Genomic DNA, 17,441 nt, shown 5'->3' with positions numbered 1-17,441 from the left:
TGGCACTTCAGAGCCTTGGGAATTTCCTCCTGTTCTTTCAGTCTTGGGCCTGTTTTTCCCTTTCCATCGTCTGTCTTATTCTAGCCACGTTTTCCTGGCTTCCTGACGTTTTCCAGTGGAGCCATTACAGACTGTTGAACCTAGCTTCCCCTTTTCCATGCTGCCATCCTCCCCTCTTCCCACAGAGCTTTTTCATATTACGGTTAGGGTGGCAGAGTGCCATCTTTTTCAGAAGGACCGCACGCCTCAAGTTCCCACTTCTCATCTACCACACCGTTCCTTCTGACCAAGTAGTGTTTTGGTATCTTCTCCCCTGCCTCCAGCATCTGGTCTGCTGCTTTCCCAGATCCAGTGCAGATCAAGCCTGAAGTAATGGGAAGGTGGAATGTAATGGAGTAGCAAGGAAGGAAGGACTGCTAACTACTCCGGTCCTGATATTTGTTCTTTTTCTAGCCATGGCACTGACGAGGGGCAGCAAATCCTGCAGCAGCCGGTGCCAGAGAGACTGGAATTTGTGTGCAGTTTTTTGCAAAGTAAGCACCTTTCTTTATCTTGCTAAGAAAGAGCTGCTTCCTCAACTTCTGGGACTTTGGAAGTCCAGGGGAACCAGCTCAGTGTCTGGAGGAGCAAAGGCTCAAGGCTACCGACTCTGTACCACAGGGATGAGTACAGCTGTTTCCCTGGGTCTGGTGATGCTGATGTCAGTCAGGGAAGAAGAGTGTCCCTCAGTCCCACAGCCCGTCTCTGAGATCCAGGTAGAGCCAGAGGGTCAGTTTTGGGGACTCATCACCTAGGGCTCTTGTCCCCCACCCACTGCAGGGAGTTGGAGGAGAGGGATGGATCCATGTTACCCTCTTTCCCTTGCAAGAGAAACATTTCCCCTGGATAACTTTGAATTAATTGCCTAGGCAATGGATGTGGAGCAGAGGCAGAGGCAGATTTAGGTTGAGGTCTTGGCCCTTCTCCTCATAGCTTGTGTGACCTTTCTGGACATAGGTTCCTTGTCTATGAAGTGGAGAGAATGATAATTTCTCCTAAGGCTGATGGGTTAGTAGGAAGAGATGAAAAGCTAGCACAGTGCTTGTCAGTCCCCTCCCTTGTGCAGTCATGGACCACGGAGTCCTCATCTGTGACATAGGAGCTGTCTGCTATCTCCCGCTCAAGAGAATTATGGGAAAGGAGATAATAGATTTAGATAAAGCAGAGGTTGATAATTGGCATACCAGCATAAGAACCAGGTGTCCCTAGTCCTCCTAGTCTGGCTCAGCTTCAGGCTTCCTCTGTGACCTTACTTGGAATAAGACTCTAGAGTGACCTGGAATCTCTGGGCTTCTTTTCTGTAGTACTGAGCCAGAGTTGATGAGTTGGGTGGGTGAGTGCAAGGAAGATCGTGCCCCAGAGCTGCTCTGAATTCCTAGCCTGCTTTTTTTTTTTTTTTAAACTTTCCCTGTAGTCCTTGGACTGACCTAGGATAGAACTAACTTCAGATGGAAATGTGTATGTTGGGGGAGAGAGGACATAGGAGTAAGGAGCCCTACATCTCCTGGCCCCACCAGAGATAGTGATTTTGTTCTACTCTGAGGTGTTCTGATGATCTCAGGGATGTCCAGGAAGTTCACCCTGTTTTCTACATTGTCGTCGTTACAGAAAACCGAAAACATCCCTCTTCTCCGGAATGCCTGGTGTCCGTGCAGAAAGTGATAGAAGGGTCAGAGCTGGAATTGGCCAAGGTACCAATGGAATACCAGACGCGGGGGTCAGAGGGTGGCACCAGAGGGACCTGCTGGGCCTTCTTTTAACCCGGGGGAAGTGGTGGGTGCTTACTACTGTGGGCCTCGATGAAGACCTGGCAGGAATTAGGCCTCACCCAGCTGTCATAGTCTTCTTAGCTCAGTCTCCATTCCCTCTCCTGTTTCTGGGTGCTACCTTTGTAGAGGGTAGCTTAAGCTTCATAGTTAGGTTCCATGAGTTCAGGAATTCAGGTCTGCACCAGGCTTTTTGCACAATCAGGTGTCCTCAATCAGGTGTTTCTGGGTGCGGTTAAGGGCAGGGACCTAGGGCGGAATTCTAGGAGCTTCGGAAGAGCCTCCAGAATAGTTCAGAGTCCCCAGAACAGCCCAGAGAGGGGAGCACTGAGAAGAGAGGCAGCTCCACTCAGTGACTGTATCTCCTCTTTGGCTTCTAGATGACCATGTTGCTCTTATACCACTCCACCATGAGCTCCAAAAGTCCCAGGGACTGGGAACAATTTGAATATAAGATTCAGGTAAGTTCTGTGCCTCCTCCGCCCTGATTGATGGGTCTAGTCTTTGCTTCACCTCACTCCATTGCTTTTCTTTAAACAGCATATAGCGTTATTTTAAAAAATTATGTTGTAGTAATTCCAGCCATTCATTATAGAAAGTCCGGAAAATACTGAAGAGTACAAAAGGAGGAAATAACAGTTTCCAGTAATCTCATCCCCAGAGATAACTTAACTTTTAAAGGCTATACTTCCAAGTCCTTTTTTACATACGTATATTTAACTGTAGTCATAACTGTACTGTGATGGGATAATATGCAGAAATTGTTCTCATGTATGTGTTCCCATGTGAGTGTGTATATTTTTTACACAAACTGTCACTCCATTTGTCTCCTCCTTTCCTCTAATGGGAAGGATTAGTGAGAGAGAACGTCTTTGTCCATCATGACAGTCCAGCCCAAAGCGGTTACCTTCTCTCCCCCTCCTCTACCTGGTCCCTAAGTGAAGAAGCGGAGTTGGTGCCTCCACTTCATTATAGTGGGAATTGGCCTGGTTTCCAGGAACTACCTGTCATGTGGGTCCAAATGTTGGCTTTGCTTCCTGCCTGAGCAGCTGTCCTTTATTTCCCAGAGCAGGAGGAGCTGGGATGCCACAGGGGGTGATGTAGGTGACTGCGGGGGCAGTGTCCAGAGAGCTGTGGCCTTTCGCATAGTGGTAACAATGTTGAATCATCCCATTTTAAACTCACTTAGTTCATGGCTCTTCTCTGAGGTTGGGATTGTAGTGGCATGGGAGGAATGGGTGGCTCCTCTTTCAACCTTTTCTCTGCTCCAGGCTGGTTATAGACCTGGTAGAAACAAATTCACAAGGATAAGGAACTATGGCAGCGTTGGCCAGAAAAATTAGATCAACTCTGTGACTTTGGAATTCAGACAGTGAAGGGCAGATTTTACAGCTGAGCTGGTGGATAAGCTTTGAATGAGCCCTGGAGGGTTCTCGGGTTCTCACTTAGACAAAGAACAACAGTGAGGGTCATTTGGAAGAGGGCAACATAGTTACATATAAAAGCTTTCTGACTGCACTACTTTCTTTGCCCATTTTCTTCTCTGTGGTCAGGAGTGAAGTCAGATAGGAACTCTGTCTGAACCCAGGTGCATTTTTAGAGGAACTGAGGAGGCGAGGGCAAGCAGGGTCAACATGTCTCTGCTAGAATGTTCTCAGCTGGAATGTGGGGCTTTAGGCTTTGAGAGGAAGACTGAGCTCCAGCAGGCTCCTGGGGCTGCCATGGCCAGTGTGGTGCCCTCCATCTCTTCAGGTCTCTCTGACACTTCAGTGATGCTCCTTTTCTCTCTCTCTGGCCCAGGCTGAGTTAGCAGTCATTCTCAAGTTTGTGCTGGACCATGAGGATGGGCTAAACCTAAATGAGGACCTAGAGAACTTCTTACAGAAAGGTAAGTAGGACCTACTCCTGAGGATCCCCTCCGGTCTGAGCTGGGAACTGCTAGGATCCTGAATTATTAAGAAATACAGTGGGGGTTTGTTTCAGTCCCAACACCAGGCACAGGGTCTGCACTCAGTAAAAGTGTGTGTAATGGAATAAATAGGCCATGTTGCCATCATCCCAGTTCCTTTGGAGCTCTTCCTTGTTGCCTGGCAGCGCCTAAGCAGGACATGATAAGTGATCGTGTGTGCTGGTAGGTTGTCCTTGATCACCCCACACATACCTTTTTTTTTTTTAAGATTTTATTTATTTGACAGAGAGAGAGGACAAGCAGGGGGAGCGGCAGAGGGAGAGGGAGAAGCAGGCTCCCCGCAGAGCAGGGAGCCCGATGCGGGACTCCATCCCAGGACCCTGGGATCAAGATCTGAGCCGAAGGCAGACGCTTAACCGGCTGAGCCACCCAGGCGCCCTGTTTTTTATTTTTTAAGCAATTGCTACTCTAGGCTTAGAAGCTGGGAGTAGCACCTAAAAGAAAGGCTTTTCCCCACATGAAGCTCATGTTCTAGGTGGGAAGGCAGATACGTAAATCAATAAGTAGGAATAAAGAATAAGTGCTAGAACAGAGAGGTACGTCCTCTACCAAATGTGTTGCTGGAAGTACAGGAGAAAGACCGAGAGCTCCGCATGTCTTCTGAAGAAGAGGCTATCCAGTGAGGATAGGTTAAGTATGTGGCTCTACGCAGGCTCTCTTCCAGCCACTGAATTTGATGTTCTTCATATTCAAGTTTCTCTTCAGCCTTTCAAATGGAGATGTTGGAAATGTGAGTCTAGAATGTAGGCGAGGGCTCTGGGCCAGGTTATGGGTTCGCAAGTCAGCGTGTGGATGGCCACTGTGGGCAGAGCAGGGAGGCCCCATTAGAACTCTGGATGCTTAGAGGGTGGGGGTAGGAGGGAGGGCAGATGGGGAGACTAGGGATGGGTGTTTAGGGGTAGGATAGCCGTGTGAAGGTGGTCGTGGAACCAGGGGAGGCAGAGGTTTTGAGAAAGAGGTTGTGTTGGCAGTGTAAGATTTCAGAATGGAGGAATTCAGGAAGGAGGCCAGTGGCTCTGACCTGAGAAGTTGTTGGGCTAAGAGGAGATTGTGCTCAGGGCAGCTCCCAAGCTGCCTCTGCAGTTGTTGAATCAGCGGGAAAAAGCATGAGCACTTAATGACTTGTGGAAAGAGAAGCCACTTGCTTGACTCGGCTTAGTGCCACTGACCTCTGGATGACCCAGACACTGGGATTCAGGTTTTGCCCAGTGGCCTTCCTCTGTAGCTTACATGTAAGTGTCTGCAGATTCACTTCCACTAAGGCGAGTTCTCAAACTGGATAAAGATGCAAATCTGTTCGCATTCTTACTAACCTTTATATGATGGTTTGCTTCTTCCCCTAGCTCCTGTCCCTTCTACCTGTTCCAGCACCATCTCTGAAGAGCTGTCCCCACCCAGCCACCAGGCCAAAAGGGAGGTTCGCTTCCTAGAGCTACAGAAGGTCGCCTCTTCCAGTGGGAACAAGTATGTGCTGTGCCTCCTCTCCTGGGACGGGACCTCAACATCTGTCCTCAGACCCCTTCATTCTAGAGGCTAACACTGTTCACCTGCAGACAGTGCTTGGAGCACCTGCTAGATGTTCTCACCAGTCCCAGTACTAATTAGGGGAATTGGTTGGGATCCATTTTTGGCAGAAGGCCTTCCTCAGAAGCTGTTCCCTGTTTATGGAATTCCTTCCTCCCGTGGAGACTGCTAAAGTCCCTTCTCTCAGTGCCGCTCTGCAGAGGCAAGATGATTTTTTTTTTGACAAAGAAGTTAAGGCTTGCGGGGGGAGAAGAACCGTTTGCTCACGGTCGTGTCATGAGGCGGGAGATGGCACTGCGAACAAAGCTGAGGTGCTTGGCCTACCAGCCGGTGCTCACAACCCTAGAGCCCTGCTCACCCATCCCCACCCGGTGCTCTTCCCTTCAGCCCTCACGCTTCAGGCTCTGACCGTGGCGTCTGAGCCATCTCCTTCTTCAGCTTCCTCTCAGGTTCTCCAGCCTCCCCCATGGGCGACATCCTGCAGACCCCACAATTCCAGATGAGACGGCTGAAGAAGCAGCTTGCAGATGAGAGAAGTAATAGAGATGAACTGGAGCTGGAGCTGGCTGAGAACCGCAGGCTCCTCACCGAGAAAGGTAGGCGCCTAGTAGGCTGGTGGATGATGTGTGAGTGAGCAGCATTGGGGATTTTCATCCCGGGAAGTGCTGGGCTTGTGTGCGGAACGGCCCCCCTGTTCCATTATTGTCCGTTCTGCTGGCCCAGGAGCTTAGTGCTCAGCCTTGGGCCAGTCCAGCTGACCTCCTGGAAGCCGGTTCTGCCCTTGCCATATCCTCCTTTCCCTTAGAATGGATGCCTCCCCCTCCTCCTCTCTTCCCCGTCGTTCTGTGCTGACTCCCCTCCCTCCCCTTCCCCGGGGCAGACGCACAGATAGCTGTGATGCAGCAGCGCATTGACCGCCTGGCTCTGCTGAACGAGAAGCAGGCGGCCAGCCCGCTGGAGCCCAGGGAGCTTGAGGAGCTCCGTGGCAAGAACGAGAGGTAGGATTCTCCCTGCTCTCTTCCCAGCTCCCCACCCCGCCCTGCACCCGTGGGGTGGGGGGAAAGGTGCTACTGTCTTTTCTGACCGCTCTGCTCCCTCACAGCCTCACTGTGCGTCTCCATGAAACCCTGAAGCAGTGCCAGGACCTGAAGACAGAGAAGAGCCAGATGGATCGCAAAATTAACCAGCTTTCTGAGGAGAATGGGGACCTTTCCTTTAAGGTGAGTATTGGGGGGAGGGGTCTGTCCCCACCTGGAGGCCTGCTGGGGCTGAGTTGGTCTGGAGGATTCTCCAAAACAGGGTTGAGAAGAATGTCCCGGCACCTGTCCTGTGCTTCAGTCTTTCCAGAGACCTGCATACTTTGGCCCTTTCCTTGTCCCATAATTGGCTGCTGCCAGGGATGGGGTTGTGGCCCTGAATTTTGAGTCTTGAGTTAAAGATGTGGCTAGTTGTAATTGGTTTGGGGCGGGTTAGACGGATAGTCATAACACCTGCAGCCCCTAGAGTCGGGGAACACACAGCAGTGGTGGTATTGGCTTTGACCTTGGGTGACGGGGACTCGCGCTTGTCTGTCTCAGCTCCGGGAGTTTGCCAGTCACCTGCAGCAGCTACAGGGTGCCCTCAATGACCTGACAGAAGAGCACAGCAAGGCCACTCGAGAGTGGGTGGAGAAACAGACCCATCTCGAGAAGGAGCTCAGCACAGCCGTGCAGGACAAGGTAACCCCTCTGCTTGGGGAACCAGGGCCATGGTCTTGACTGCCTGTTCACAGCTGAGTTCCATTTACCACTCTATTCTTTGGGGCCTTTGGGAAGTAAGCTGACTCCTCTTCAAGGTTTAATAGTGCGCTGTAATGGAAAGATTGTGGGCTTAAGTCCAATACACCTTTGAATCCTGTCTTCGCTGTTTACAAGATGTGGGATCTTGGACAAGTTACTTGACCTCTTTTCTAAGCATGCTTTCTGTAAAGTGGGAAAAGTAATGAGTAGCTGCCTCATCACCCATTGTCGGGTACTATGTACAAAGTACTTAACACTTTGTGTCGTGCAAAGTAAGCTTTCAGTGAATTCGTTACTCTTATTATTTTTTTAAGATTTTATTTTTAGGGATACCTGGGTGGTGCAGTCAGTTAAGCATCCGACTCTTGGTTTCAGCTCAGGTCATGATCTTAGGGTGGTGAGATGGAGCCCTGCATTGGGCTTCTTGTCAGCACAGAGTCAGAGTTGGCTTGAGATTTTCCCTCCCTTCCCTCTGCCCCTCCAGCTCGTGCTCTCTCTCCCAAATAAATAAATATATATATACATGTGTATATATATATATATTTTTTTTAAAGTAATCTCTACACCCAATGTGGGGCTCGAGCTTACAACCCTGAGATCAAGAGTTGCATGCTCCACCGACTGAGCTGGCCAGGTGCCCCCACTATTATTTTTATTGGTATTTTTAAGAACCCAACTCTACCACTTATTAACCCTGTAGCCCTAGGGCAAGGCACTTAACATCTGAGCTTCAGATCTTGCTCTGCAAAAGAAGGCTAGTAATAGCTACCTCCCATATCTATCTGGTAGATTAGGAACTCAGGACCCAGCACAGTCCTGGCCCTGGCTTAGTGAACAGTGGGGAGTGGGGAATGGGGCTGGAGGACAGGGCTGGGAGGTGCGATGGCTGCTGCTGTTGATGCCCGGGCAGGCTGGGGAGATACATATGTGTGTGTGTGTGTGTGTATGTGTGTATTATGTGTTTATATATATTTATATATATTTTTTAAGAGAGGATTTTTTTTTTTAAGATTTTATTTATTTACTTGACAGAGACACGGCGAGAGAGGGAACACAAGCAGGGGGAATGGGAGAGGGAGAAGCAGGCTTCCCGCGGAGCAGGGAGCTCGATGTGGGACTCGATCCCAGAACTGTGGGATCATGATCCGAACCGAAGGCAGATGCTTAACCAACTGAGCCACCCAGGCGCCCCAAGATTTTTTATTTTTAATTTTTTTTTAAGATTTATTTTAGAGCATGGGCAAGCAGGAGGGGAGGTGGAGAGGGAGAGAGAGAATCTCAGAGTTCCCGCTGAGCAGGGAGCCTGATGTGGGGCTTAATCTCACGACCCTGAGATCATGATCTGAGCCGAAATCAAGAGTTGGACACTTAACTGACTGAGCCACCCAGGCATGGCTGGGGAGGTTTTTAAGCTGGTGAGTGTTCAGATAATCTGAGAGCCAAGACTTGCCTGAGGAAGGGTATATAGAGGAAATTTTTTTTTTTTTTTAAGTAAGGAAATTTGAAGTAAACTAAGTGGCCTGGAAGAAGAAATTAACAGGTCCCATGACTTAATTCAACCCTGAAATTAGGGCTAGAAAATCAGGTCCGTCATGAACCCAGGTGCATGGTTTCTGAGTTTTTCCCAAGGTCAGGGCAAAAGGAGATCTTGATAACAGGGTGCTAGGGCTCCGTATGTTATTGGTAACCTAGTGCCTGTTTCACCTCTGTTCACATGAGGCTCTTGTTTACTCTCAGAAATGCCTTGAAGAGAAGAATGAAATCCTTCGGGGAAAACTTTCACAGCTGGAAGAGCATCTGGCCCAGCTGCGGGAGAACCCAGCCCGGGAGAAGGGCGAAGTGTTGGGGGACGTCTTGCAGGTAGGAGCGCACAGGAGCAGCGGTGAGGACCCGTGTCCCGGGGCTGGTGTGGACCTGTGTTTGGTACATCAGGTTCCTGTTCCTTAGTTCTCACAGGCGCTGTGGTGATCGAGGAGTCATGCTGATCCTCATTTGTCTCTTTATTTCACCAGCTGGAAACCCTGAAGCAAGAGGCAGCCTCTCTTGCTGCAGACAACACCCAGCTCCAAGCCAGGGTGGAGGCGCTGGAGGCTGAGCAGGGCCAGCGGGAAGCCACGCTGCTTGCCGAGCGGGGCCACTTTGAAGACGAAAAGCAGCAGCTGGCTGGCCTGATTGCCGAGCTGCAGGGCTCCCTGTCCAACCTCAGCCAGGCGAAGGAAGAGCTGGAGCAGGCCTCTCAGGCTCAGGGGGCCCGGCTGTCTGCCCAGGTGGCCACACTGACTTCTGAGCTCACCACCCTCAATGCCGCTCTCCAGCAGCAGGATCAAGAACTGGCCGGCCTGAAGCAGCAGGCCAAAACGGAGCAGGCCCAGCTCGTGCAGAGCCTCCAGCAGCAAGAACAGGCCTCACAGGGCCTTCGCCAGCAGGTGGAGCAGCTGAGCAGCAGCCTGAAGCAAAAAGAGCAGCAGTTGGAGGAAGCTGCCCAGGGGCAGGAGGCCGCCAGGCGAGACCATGCCCAGCGACTGGCCACTGCCGCCGAGGAGCGGCAGGCTTCTTTAAAGGAGAGGGATTCGGCTCTCCAGCAGCTGGAAGCGTTGGAGAAGGAGAAGACTGCCAAGCTAGAGGTCCTGCAACAGCAACTTCAGGCCACTAATGAAGCCCGGGACAGCGCCCAGGCCTCGGTGACTCAGGCCCAGCGGGAGAAGGCAGAGCTGAGCCAAAAGGTGGAGGAACTCCATGCCTGTGTTGAGGCAGCCCGCCAGGAGCAGTGTGAGGCCCAGGCTCAGGTGGCTGAGCTAAAGGCCCAGCTGAGGTCTGAGCAGCAAAAAGCAACCGAGAGAGAAAGGGTGGCCCAGGAGAAGGGCCAGTTCCAGGAGCAGGTCCGGGCCCTTGAGGAGTCCTTGAAGATCACCAAGGGCAGCCTGGAGGAGGAGAAGCGCAGGGCCTCAGATGCCCTAGAAGAGCAGCAGCGTCACATCTCCAAGCTGGAGGCAGAGACCCGGTGTCTGGTGGAACAGCATAAGCAGGAACGGAAGGAGCTAGAAGAAGAGAGGGTTGGGCGCAAGGGGCTGGAGGCCCGATTACGGCAGCTGGGGGAGGCCCATCAAGCTGAGATGGAAGCCCTGCGGCGGGAGCTGGCAGAGGCCGAAGCCTCCCAGCATGAGGCGGAGGGGGAGTGTGAACAGCTTGCCAAGGAGGTGGCCACCTGGCGCGAGCGGTACGAGGAGAGCCAGCAAGAGGAGGCCCAGTACGGTGCCGTGTTCCAGGAGCAGCTGATGACCCTGAAGGAGGAATGTGAGAAGGCCCGCCAGGAACTACAGGAGGCCAAGGAGAAGGTGGCGGGGATTGAGGCCCACAGCGAGCTCCAGATCAGCCGGCAGCAGACTGAAGTCGCTCAGCTTCATGCCAGCCTGGCCAGAGCGCTCCAGCAGGTGCAGGAGAAGGAGGTCAGGGCCCAGAGGCTTGCGGACGACCTCTCCGCTCTGCAGGAGAAGATGGCTGCCACCGGCAAGGAGGTGGCCCGCCTGGAGGCCTTGGTGCGCAAGGCAGGAGAGCGGCAGGAAACGGCCTCCCGGGAGCTGCGCAAGGAGCCGCCGAGGGCTGGAGCCAGAGAGGCCGAGTGGCCGGAAGAGCAGCAGGGACGCCAGTTCTGCAGCACGCAGGCGGCGCTGCAGGCCATGGAGCGGGAGGCCGAGCAGATGGGCAGTGAACTGGAGAGGCTGCGGGCTGCGCTGATCGAGAGCCAGGGCCAGCAGCAGGAGGAGCGCGGGCAGCAGGAGAGGGAGGTGGCACGCCTGACCCAGGAGCGGGGCCGGGCCCAAGCCGATCTTGCCCTGGAGAAGGCCGCCAAGGCAGAGCTGGAGATGCGGCTGCAGAATGCCCTCAATGAGCAGCGTGTGGAGTTTGCGACCCTGCAGGAAGCCCTGGCCCACGCCCTGATGGAAAAGGAAGGGAAGGACCAGGAGCTGGCCAAGCTTCGTGGGCAGGAGGCAGCCCAGAGAACAGAGCTGGGGGAGCTTCGGCAAACTGTGCAGCGACTGAAGGAACAGCTGGCCAAGAAAGAGGAGGAGCGCCAACAGTCTCCAGGGCCGGCCAGTGGAGAAGACCCTTCTGGGTCAGGAGCACAGTTGGAGTCTACTGGAAAGAGCAAGCGGAAAGGCCCTGAGCTCGAGGCTCTGCGGGCAGAGGTGAGCAAGCTGGAGCGGCAGTGCCGGGAGCACCAGGAGAGGGCCTCTGGCCTGGAGCGCAGCCTGCAGTGTGAGCGCGCCTCCCGCGCCGAGCAGGCCGGTGCTCTGGAGGCTCTGCGGGGCCGGTTAGAGGAGAAGGCCCAGGAGCTGGGGTGCAGTCAGGACACCTTAGCCACAGCCCAACGGGAGCTGGCCACCCTCCGCGCCAAAGCCCAAGACCATAGCAAGGCTGAGGACGAGTGGAAGACCCAGGTGGCCCGGGGCCAGCAGGAGGCTGAGAGGAAAAACAGCCTCATCAGCAGCTTGGAGGAGGAGGTGTCCATCCTGAACCGCCAGGTCCTGGAGAAAGAGGGGGAGAGCAAGGAGTTGAAGCGGCTGGTCGTAGCGGAGTCGGAGAAGAGCCAGAAGCTGGAGGAGAGGCTGCGCCTGCTGCAGGCGGAGACCGCCAGCAACAGCGCCAGGGCCGCCGAACGCAGCTCCGCTCTGCGGGAGGAGGTGCACACCCTCCGGGAGGAGGCGGACAAACAGCGGGTGGCTTCGGAGAGCCTCCGGCAGGAGCTGGCCTCGCAGGCAGAGCGAGCGGAGGAGCTGGGCCAAGAACTGAAGACGTGGCAGGAGAAGTTCTTCCAGAAGGAGCAGGCCCTCTCTGCCCTGCAGCTGGAGCACGCCAGCACGCAGGCTCTCGTGAGCGAGCTCCTGCCCGCTAAGCACCTTTGCCAGCAGCTGCAGGCCGAGCAGGCGGCTGCTGAGAAACGCCATCGCGAGGAGCTGGAGCAGAGCAAGCAGGCGGCCGGCGGGCTGCGGGCCGAGCTGGTGCGGGCCCAGCGGGAGCTCGGGGAGCTGGTGCCCCTGCGGCAGAAGGTGGCAGAGCAAGAGCGGGCAGCGCAGCAGCTGCGGGCTGAGAAGGCCAGCTACGCGGAGCAGCTGAGCATGCTGAAGAAGGCCCACGGCCTGCTGGCGGAGGAGAACCGGGGGCTGGGTGAGCGGGCCAGCCTTGGCCGGCAGTTTCTGGAAGTGGAGCTGGACCAGGCCAGAGAGAAGTATGGCCAAGAGCTGGCAGCCGTGCGTGCTGACGCCGAGACCCGCCTGGCTGAGCTGCAGCGGGAAGCACAGAACACTGCCCGGGAGCTGGAGGTGATGACTGCCAAGTACGAGGGTGCCAAGGTCAAGGTCCTGGAGGAGAGGCAGCGGTTCCAGGACGAGAGGCAGAAACTCACTGCCCAGGTGAGATGCCCAGCTCAGCCTTGCCCCCAGAGATTCCCTCCTGTCGTGTCGCCCCTCCCTCGCGGGGTGGCTGGTAGAGTTCAAGTATGTTGCCCCCTACAGTCCTAAAGCAAGTACCAGTAGTTTCTTCCTCCCTGAAAGCGCTGTCCCTGGAGAGTCAAGTTGTGAAGGCCATCAGCCCATTCTAGAAGCACACGATGCTAGGCAGGTATGCCTGCGGTGGAGACCCTAGGAGCTACCGGGGATGAGAGTGAGCCAAATTGGCATTTTTTTTTTTTAAACGACTAGAAGTCTCATTCCTTGGAGGGAAGTGTCAGAGCCTCAGTGAGAGCGGCCTGGCTGCAGACCTGGTGCCTCTTCGGCCCGCATCTCACTCTGTCTCCGTTGCCCCTCCCCCATGCACAGGTGGAGCAGCTAGAGGTATTTCAGAGAGAGCAGACTAAGCAGGTAAAGCCTGGGGTCCCCGATAAATGCTGGCTGCTTAAGCGGTGACCCGTCTCAGTGCATGATCCCGGCCGCAGCTTGCCTCCGCCCGCTCCCGTTGTGAACTGTTTGTGAAGGGGGCAGGGTCAAGCCATGGAGTCCAGGCCCGGGCTGCCAGGACTGCAGTGTGCTGGGCCCTCTCTCGGGCCTCGTCCCACCCAGCCCAGGTCGGCATCCCCATCCTTCTGTCCCTTCTCTCATCTGCCTGTCAGCGATGAGGGGTAGGGTAGGCTTCATCTTACCCATGTCCGAACTGGTGACCGCCATTCCTTGGGATTACCAAATCTCCAAGTTCTGTTCCGAGCCTGAGTGCCAAACTAAGAGGAGCGGCAAAGTGACTGTGGGCCTCGTTTAACGCGGCCCCCTTCTTTCCCGCAGAAGCCCTAAAGGTGACATGAAAGCAGCCCTCAGGTCAGGGAGGGTTGTGAGCGTGGGACGCCTGCCCATCACCCTCTGGGCCTTTAACCCCGAGCGTGAGCTAGAGCTGTCTGGGAGCAGGAAGGCCAAGCCTGGCGGGAGACAGGAGGTGGCCGGGCCTGGCTGCCGGGCCCTCACAAGGATCTCCCTGTGCTGCCCTTGACGTCGAGGCTGTTGCACTGGTATTTAGCAGGAGCGCCCTTTCTCCACCACCCCTCCTACTCAGTCACTTCGGGCCTGCTGAGGAATCAGGCCCTCCCCTCCTTCCGTCGCCGCCTCCAGGGAGCCTGAGATGATGGGGACAGTCACACCGAATAGCAAACAGTCAGCATTGGCCTCTTGCCTCTCGTCTCTGCAGTTACTGCTTGAGCTCCCGGAACGCCTGGAGGAGCCAGCCCTGCTCGTGGCTGTTAGGCTGCCTCTCGACTCCTCCCTCCCTCTACTCTTCTTCTCTGTGGGAGTGGGGTGGGCTTGGGGTAGAAGGGCTGCCCCTGCTGTTGTCTGGCAATCTGCTTCCCAGTGCTAACCCCAGCGGCCACGTTGCTGGCACCAGCCCTAACAGCCTGCGGAGATTGGGAAGAGGTCTGAGCATCTGTGGGCCTTGGCAGTTTGGGGGAGGAATGTTGGGTATTCATTATTGTCTGCTAGAATTACAGACTCGGTCGTGCCTGTCCCCAACCCGGGAAGGCTGGGGCTGGGAACAGTGGCAGTAGGGTGGTAGTAGGGTGTCAGCTCCCCAGATTTCAATTCTGCTGAATCTGGAGGCTGCAGGGCTCCGGCAGGCCTGTCTCTGCAGGCTGGGGACAGAGGTGAGCACGGGCCATCTGGCAGCCCCTGCCTATTGGGTCGCCTCACTCAGGTCCTGCCAACCAGCCTAAGCGGAGGCTGTTCCCTAATTGGGAGGCCAGAGAAAGGACCAGAGTTTCTTCTAGGAACACTGGGGATTTATCTGGGGGAAAGGTCCTAATCTCTCTGGACATACAGGGGAAGGCCTTCTGAGTCTTCTTTTCTTCCCCTGCTCCAGGTGGAAGAACTGAGTAAGAAGTTAGCTGACCATGACCAAGCCAGCAAGGTGCAACAACAGAAGCTGAAGGTAAGTTACGGTGGGGGGTGGGTCGTCCTCCCTCAGCCCCAGAGCAAGGCTGGGGGAGGGAAGATGCTCTGTAAGCCCTCGGGCTGTGGTGGGCGTTGGGGCAGAGGAGGGCCTGACAGCCATACACCTGCCTGTGGCTCCAGGAGCCCTTGCGTGTGCCTTGTTGGAGCTCTCGAGGGAAGACGAGAATGACTCCCATTCCTCAGACCTTCATTCTCCACTACAGTAGCTCCTAGTCCTGTGTGGTTTGATTAATTAAAAATTCCGCTCCTCTGTCACGCTACTTCATTTCCCTTGCTTAGTAGCTACATATGGCTAGGGCTACCATACTGGACAGGGCAGATACAGAACATTTCCATCACTGTAGAAAGTTCTTTGGATAGCACTGCTCTAGACAGCCTAGCCTCGAGGAGTGTCCTCAACATTTAATATGACAGTGCAACTTGATATATTTTTTGAAGATTTTATTTGACAGAGCGTGAGAGAACACAAGCAGGGGGGAGGGGCAGAGGGAGAGGAAGAAGCAGACTCCCCGCTGAGCAGAGTGCCTGATGCGGGGCTCCATCCCGGGACCCTGGGATCATGACCTGAGCCAAAGGCAGATGCTTAACCGACTGAGCCACCCAGGCGTCCCAGCAACTTAATATTCTTAATATTTTCAGCTCTCTTCCTTGCCATAATTGTGTGATAAACATGTTTATCGGGGCACCTGGGTATCATAGGCAGTTAAGTGTCCGACTCTTGGTTTGGGTTCAAGTCGTGATCTCAGGGTCATGAGATCAAGCCCCATGTTGGGCTCTGCGCTCAGCATGGAGTCTGCTTGAGTTTCTCTCTCCTTCTCCCTCTGCCCCTCCCGCTCATACTGTCTCTCTCTCTCAAATACATAAATAAATCTTAAAAACAAACAAACTGGGGCGCCTGGGTGGTTCAGTCAGTTAAGCACCCGCCTTCGGCTCAGGTCACGATCCCAGAGTCCTGGGATCGAGCCCTGCATCAGGCTTCTTGCTCAGTGGGGAGCCTACTTCTCCCTCTCCTCACTTGTGCTCTCTCTCGCTTTCTCTCTCTCTCAAATAAATAAATAAAATCTTAAAAACAACCCAGATGCTTATTATGCTCCATTTGGGGGCCTTCCTGGGGCCAGGAGATGCAGGAGAGGTAAGGCCAGGTAGTCCAGTGTTTACTACAAGCTAAGCACTCACTGGCATTGCACAGAGGGTCCAAGAACTGGATATGGGCCCTGCTCCCAAGGAGTCTGTGGTCTGGACAGGAGGCAGTGCAGCATCGTAAATGAGCCCACCCAGGCTTTGGAGTCAGCTGGACCAAGCCTCAAATCTTACTGTGCTGTGATCCTGGTCAGTATGTTTACATTTCTGAGCTCAGTTTCTTTATCTCTAAAATGGGGATGAAGTTACTTCCCACAGTGGTTTTGAGGAGAAAGAGAGTTCATGAGCCCTCAGAGAGCTCATGTGCCAAGTGCCTAGCTCCGTGCTCTGTACCCAAGTGTTCCTGAGGCTCGGTCCCCGTTGGGGAGTAGGGAGTCTCCTTGGGGAGGGAAGCACAGAACACTGCCCGGGAGCTGGAGGTGATGACTGCCAAGTACGAGGGTGCCAAGCTTGTGCTTGGTCACAAAGAAAGCAAAGATAGGGCTGTCAGAACTCTGCCAGAAATGGCATTAGCTGGACAGGGAAAGCTCTTGCAGAATGTGGACCTTGAGGGGTGTGTGGTGTGTCCAAATTAGGTGGGAGTTGGGGGCAGGATTTTTTGTGCATGTCCTGAGAGAGAATACAGGAGTCTGAGAACACCCATAGAGCCCAGGATCTTAGGGCAAGTCAGGGATTTGGGTGGAGCGGACAGACCAGCCACCCCAGTCAGCGTTTGTCATGCCTTCCAGGCCCAGGGAGGGGAGAGCCAGCAAGAGGCCCAACGCCTCCAGGCCCAGCTGAATGAGCTGCAGGCCCAGCTGAACCAGAAGGAGCAGGCAGCTGAGCACTACAAACTACAGGTGAGGCGCCCCCGGTGCCCCCAGCGCCCCACTGCCCACCCTCTCCTCCCCCAGCCCCTGCCCCCCCACCACCCCACCCACCCTGTCTGCCCATGTAGATGGAAAAAGCCAAGACCCACTATGATGCCAAGAAACAGCAGAACCAAGAGCTACAGGAACAGCTCCGGGGCCTGGAGCAGCTGCAGAAGGAAAACAAAGAGCTGCGGGCTGAAGCGGAGCGGCTGGGCCGGGAGCTGCAGCAGGCGGGGCTGAAGACCAAGGAGGCTGAGCAGACCTGCCGCCACCTCACCGCCCAGGTGCGCAGCCTGGAGGCACAGGTAAGTATCTGCTTGCACTGACTCCCTCACCCCTGTTACGTTGGACCCCTGTGCCCCCCCTCTCCCGGGCTGCCCCTGCCTGAGGCTTGTCTTCACTCTCCTTGGCCCTCTCCTTTGCAGGTTGCCCATGCTGACCAGCAGCTTCGAGATCTGGGCAAGTTCCAGGTGGCAACTGATGCCCTAAAGAGCCGGGAGCCCCAGGCTAAGCCTCAGCTGGACTTGAGTATTGACAGCCTGGATTTGAGCTGTGAGGAGGGGACTCCCCTCACTATCACCAGGTGAGGCACGCTGCTGCCCTCTTGTCACTGAGTGCCTACTGTTTGTCAGGCTGTGTCCTGGCCACTGGGCCTAGTGAGATAAAGATGTGGTCCCTTTGCCCTCTGGGAGCTTATTCATAGAGAAGAGTAAGGAAACTGGTCCCAGGTGGTAGACGCATGTTTGTATAGGGCACAATGGGAGTAAAAGGAAACCGAGTGGTCAGAAGGGGTTTCCTGGAGGCTGTCACTTCTACTCGGAGTCTGCAAAGGAGCTGAAGGTGTGTGGGCCTGGTGAACGGAGGGGAGCAGAGGGTAGAGGCCAAGAAAGAGCCTGGCTGGGCTGGCAAGTGAGGTGAGGAGGGCTCGCTGGGATCCCCATTGAAGT

At 54.8% G+C, this 17,441-nt stretch overlaps 1 protein-coding gene across 8 annotated transcripts in view; it reads left to right on the top strand.

Annotated features, from left to right (window-relative positions):
- NUMA1 (nuclear mitotic apparatus protein 1) overlaps positions 1–17,441 on the top strand; it is a 68,330-nt gene that overhangs the window by 45,877 nt on the left and 5,012 nt on the right. For 7 of the 8 annotated variants that reach the window (XM_081798760.1, XM_081798762.1, XM_081798764.1 and 4 more), the window contains 16 exons: positions 454–533; positions 1,648–1,730; positions 2,186–2,266; positions 3,606–3,693; positions 5,118–5,238; positions 5,737–5,894; positions 6,179–6,296; positions 6,401–6,518; positions 6,876–7,016; positions 8,814–8,936; positions 9,089–12,487; positions 12,893–12,934; positions 14,412–14,480; positions 16,372–16,482; positions 16,581–16,799; positions 16,920–17,077. In XM_081798760.1, coding sequence (XP_081654886.1) covers positions 454–533; positions 1,648–1,730; positions 2,186–2,266; positions 3,606–3,693; positions 5,118–5,238; positions 5,737–5,894; positions 6,179–6,296; positions 6,401–6,518; positions 6,876–7,016; positions 8,814–8,936; positions 9,089–12,487; positions 12,893–12,934; positions 14,412–14,480; positions 16,372–16,482; positions 16,581–16,799; positions 16,920–17,077 — 5,109 coding nt within the window. The remainder of the gene's footprint in view (positions 1–453; positions 534–1,647; positions 1,731–2,185; positions 2,267–3,605; positions 3,694–5,117; positions 5,239–5,736; positions 5,895–6,178; positions 6,297–6,400; positions 6,519–6,875; positions 7,017–8,813; positions 8,937–9,088; positions 12,488–12,892; positions 12,935–14,411; positions 14,481–16,371; positions 16,483–16,580; positions 16,800–16,919; positions 17,078–17,441) is intronic. The other variant, XM_081798765.1, reaches the window with a different exon arrangement.

Source organism: Leptonychotes weddellii, chromosome 11, assembly GCF_054177405.1.
Source record: "Leptonychotes weddellii isolate Sample4059 chromosome 11, ASM5417740v2, whole genome shotgun sequence".
Classification (NCBI taxonomy): domain Eukaryota; kingdom Metazoa; phylum Chordata; class Mammalia; order Carnivora; family Phocidae; genus Leptonychotes; species Leptonychotes weddellii.
This window is presented reverse-complemented; position numbering and strand designations above follow the sequence as displayed.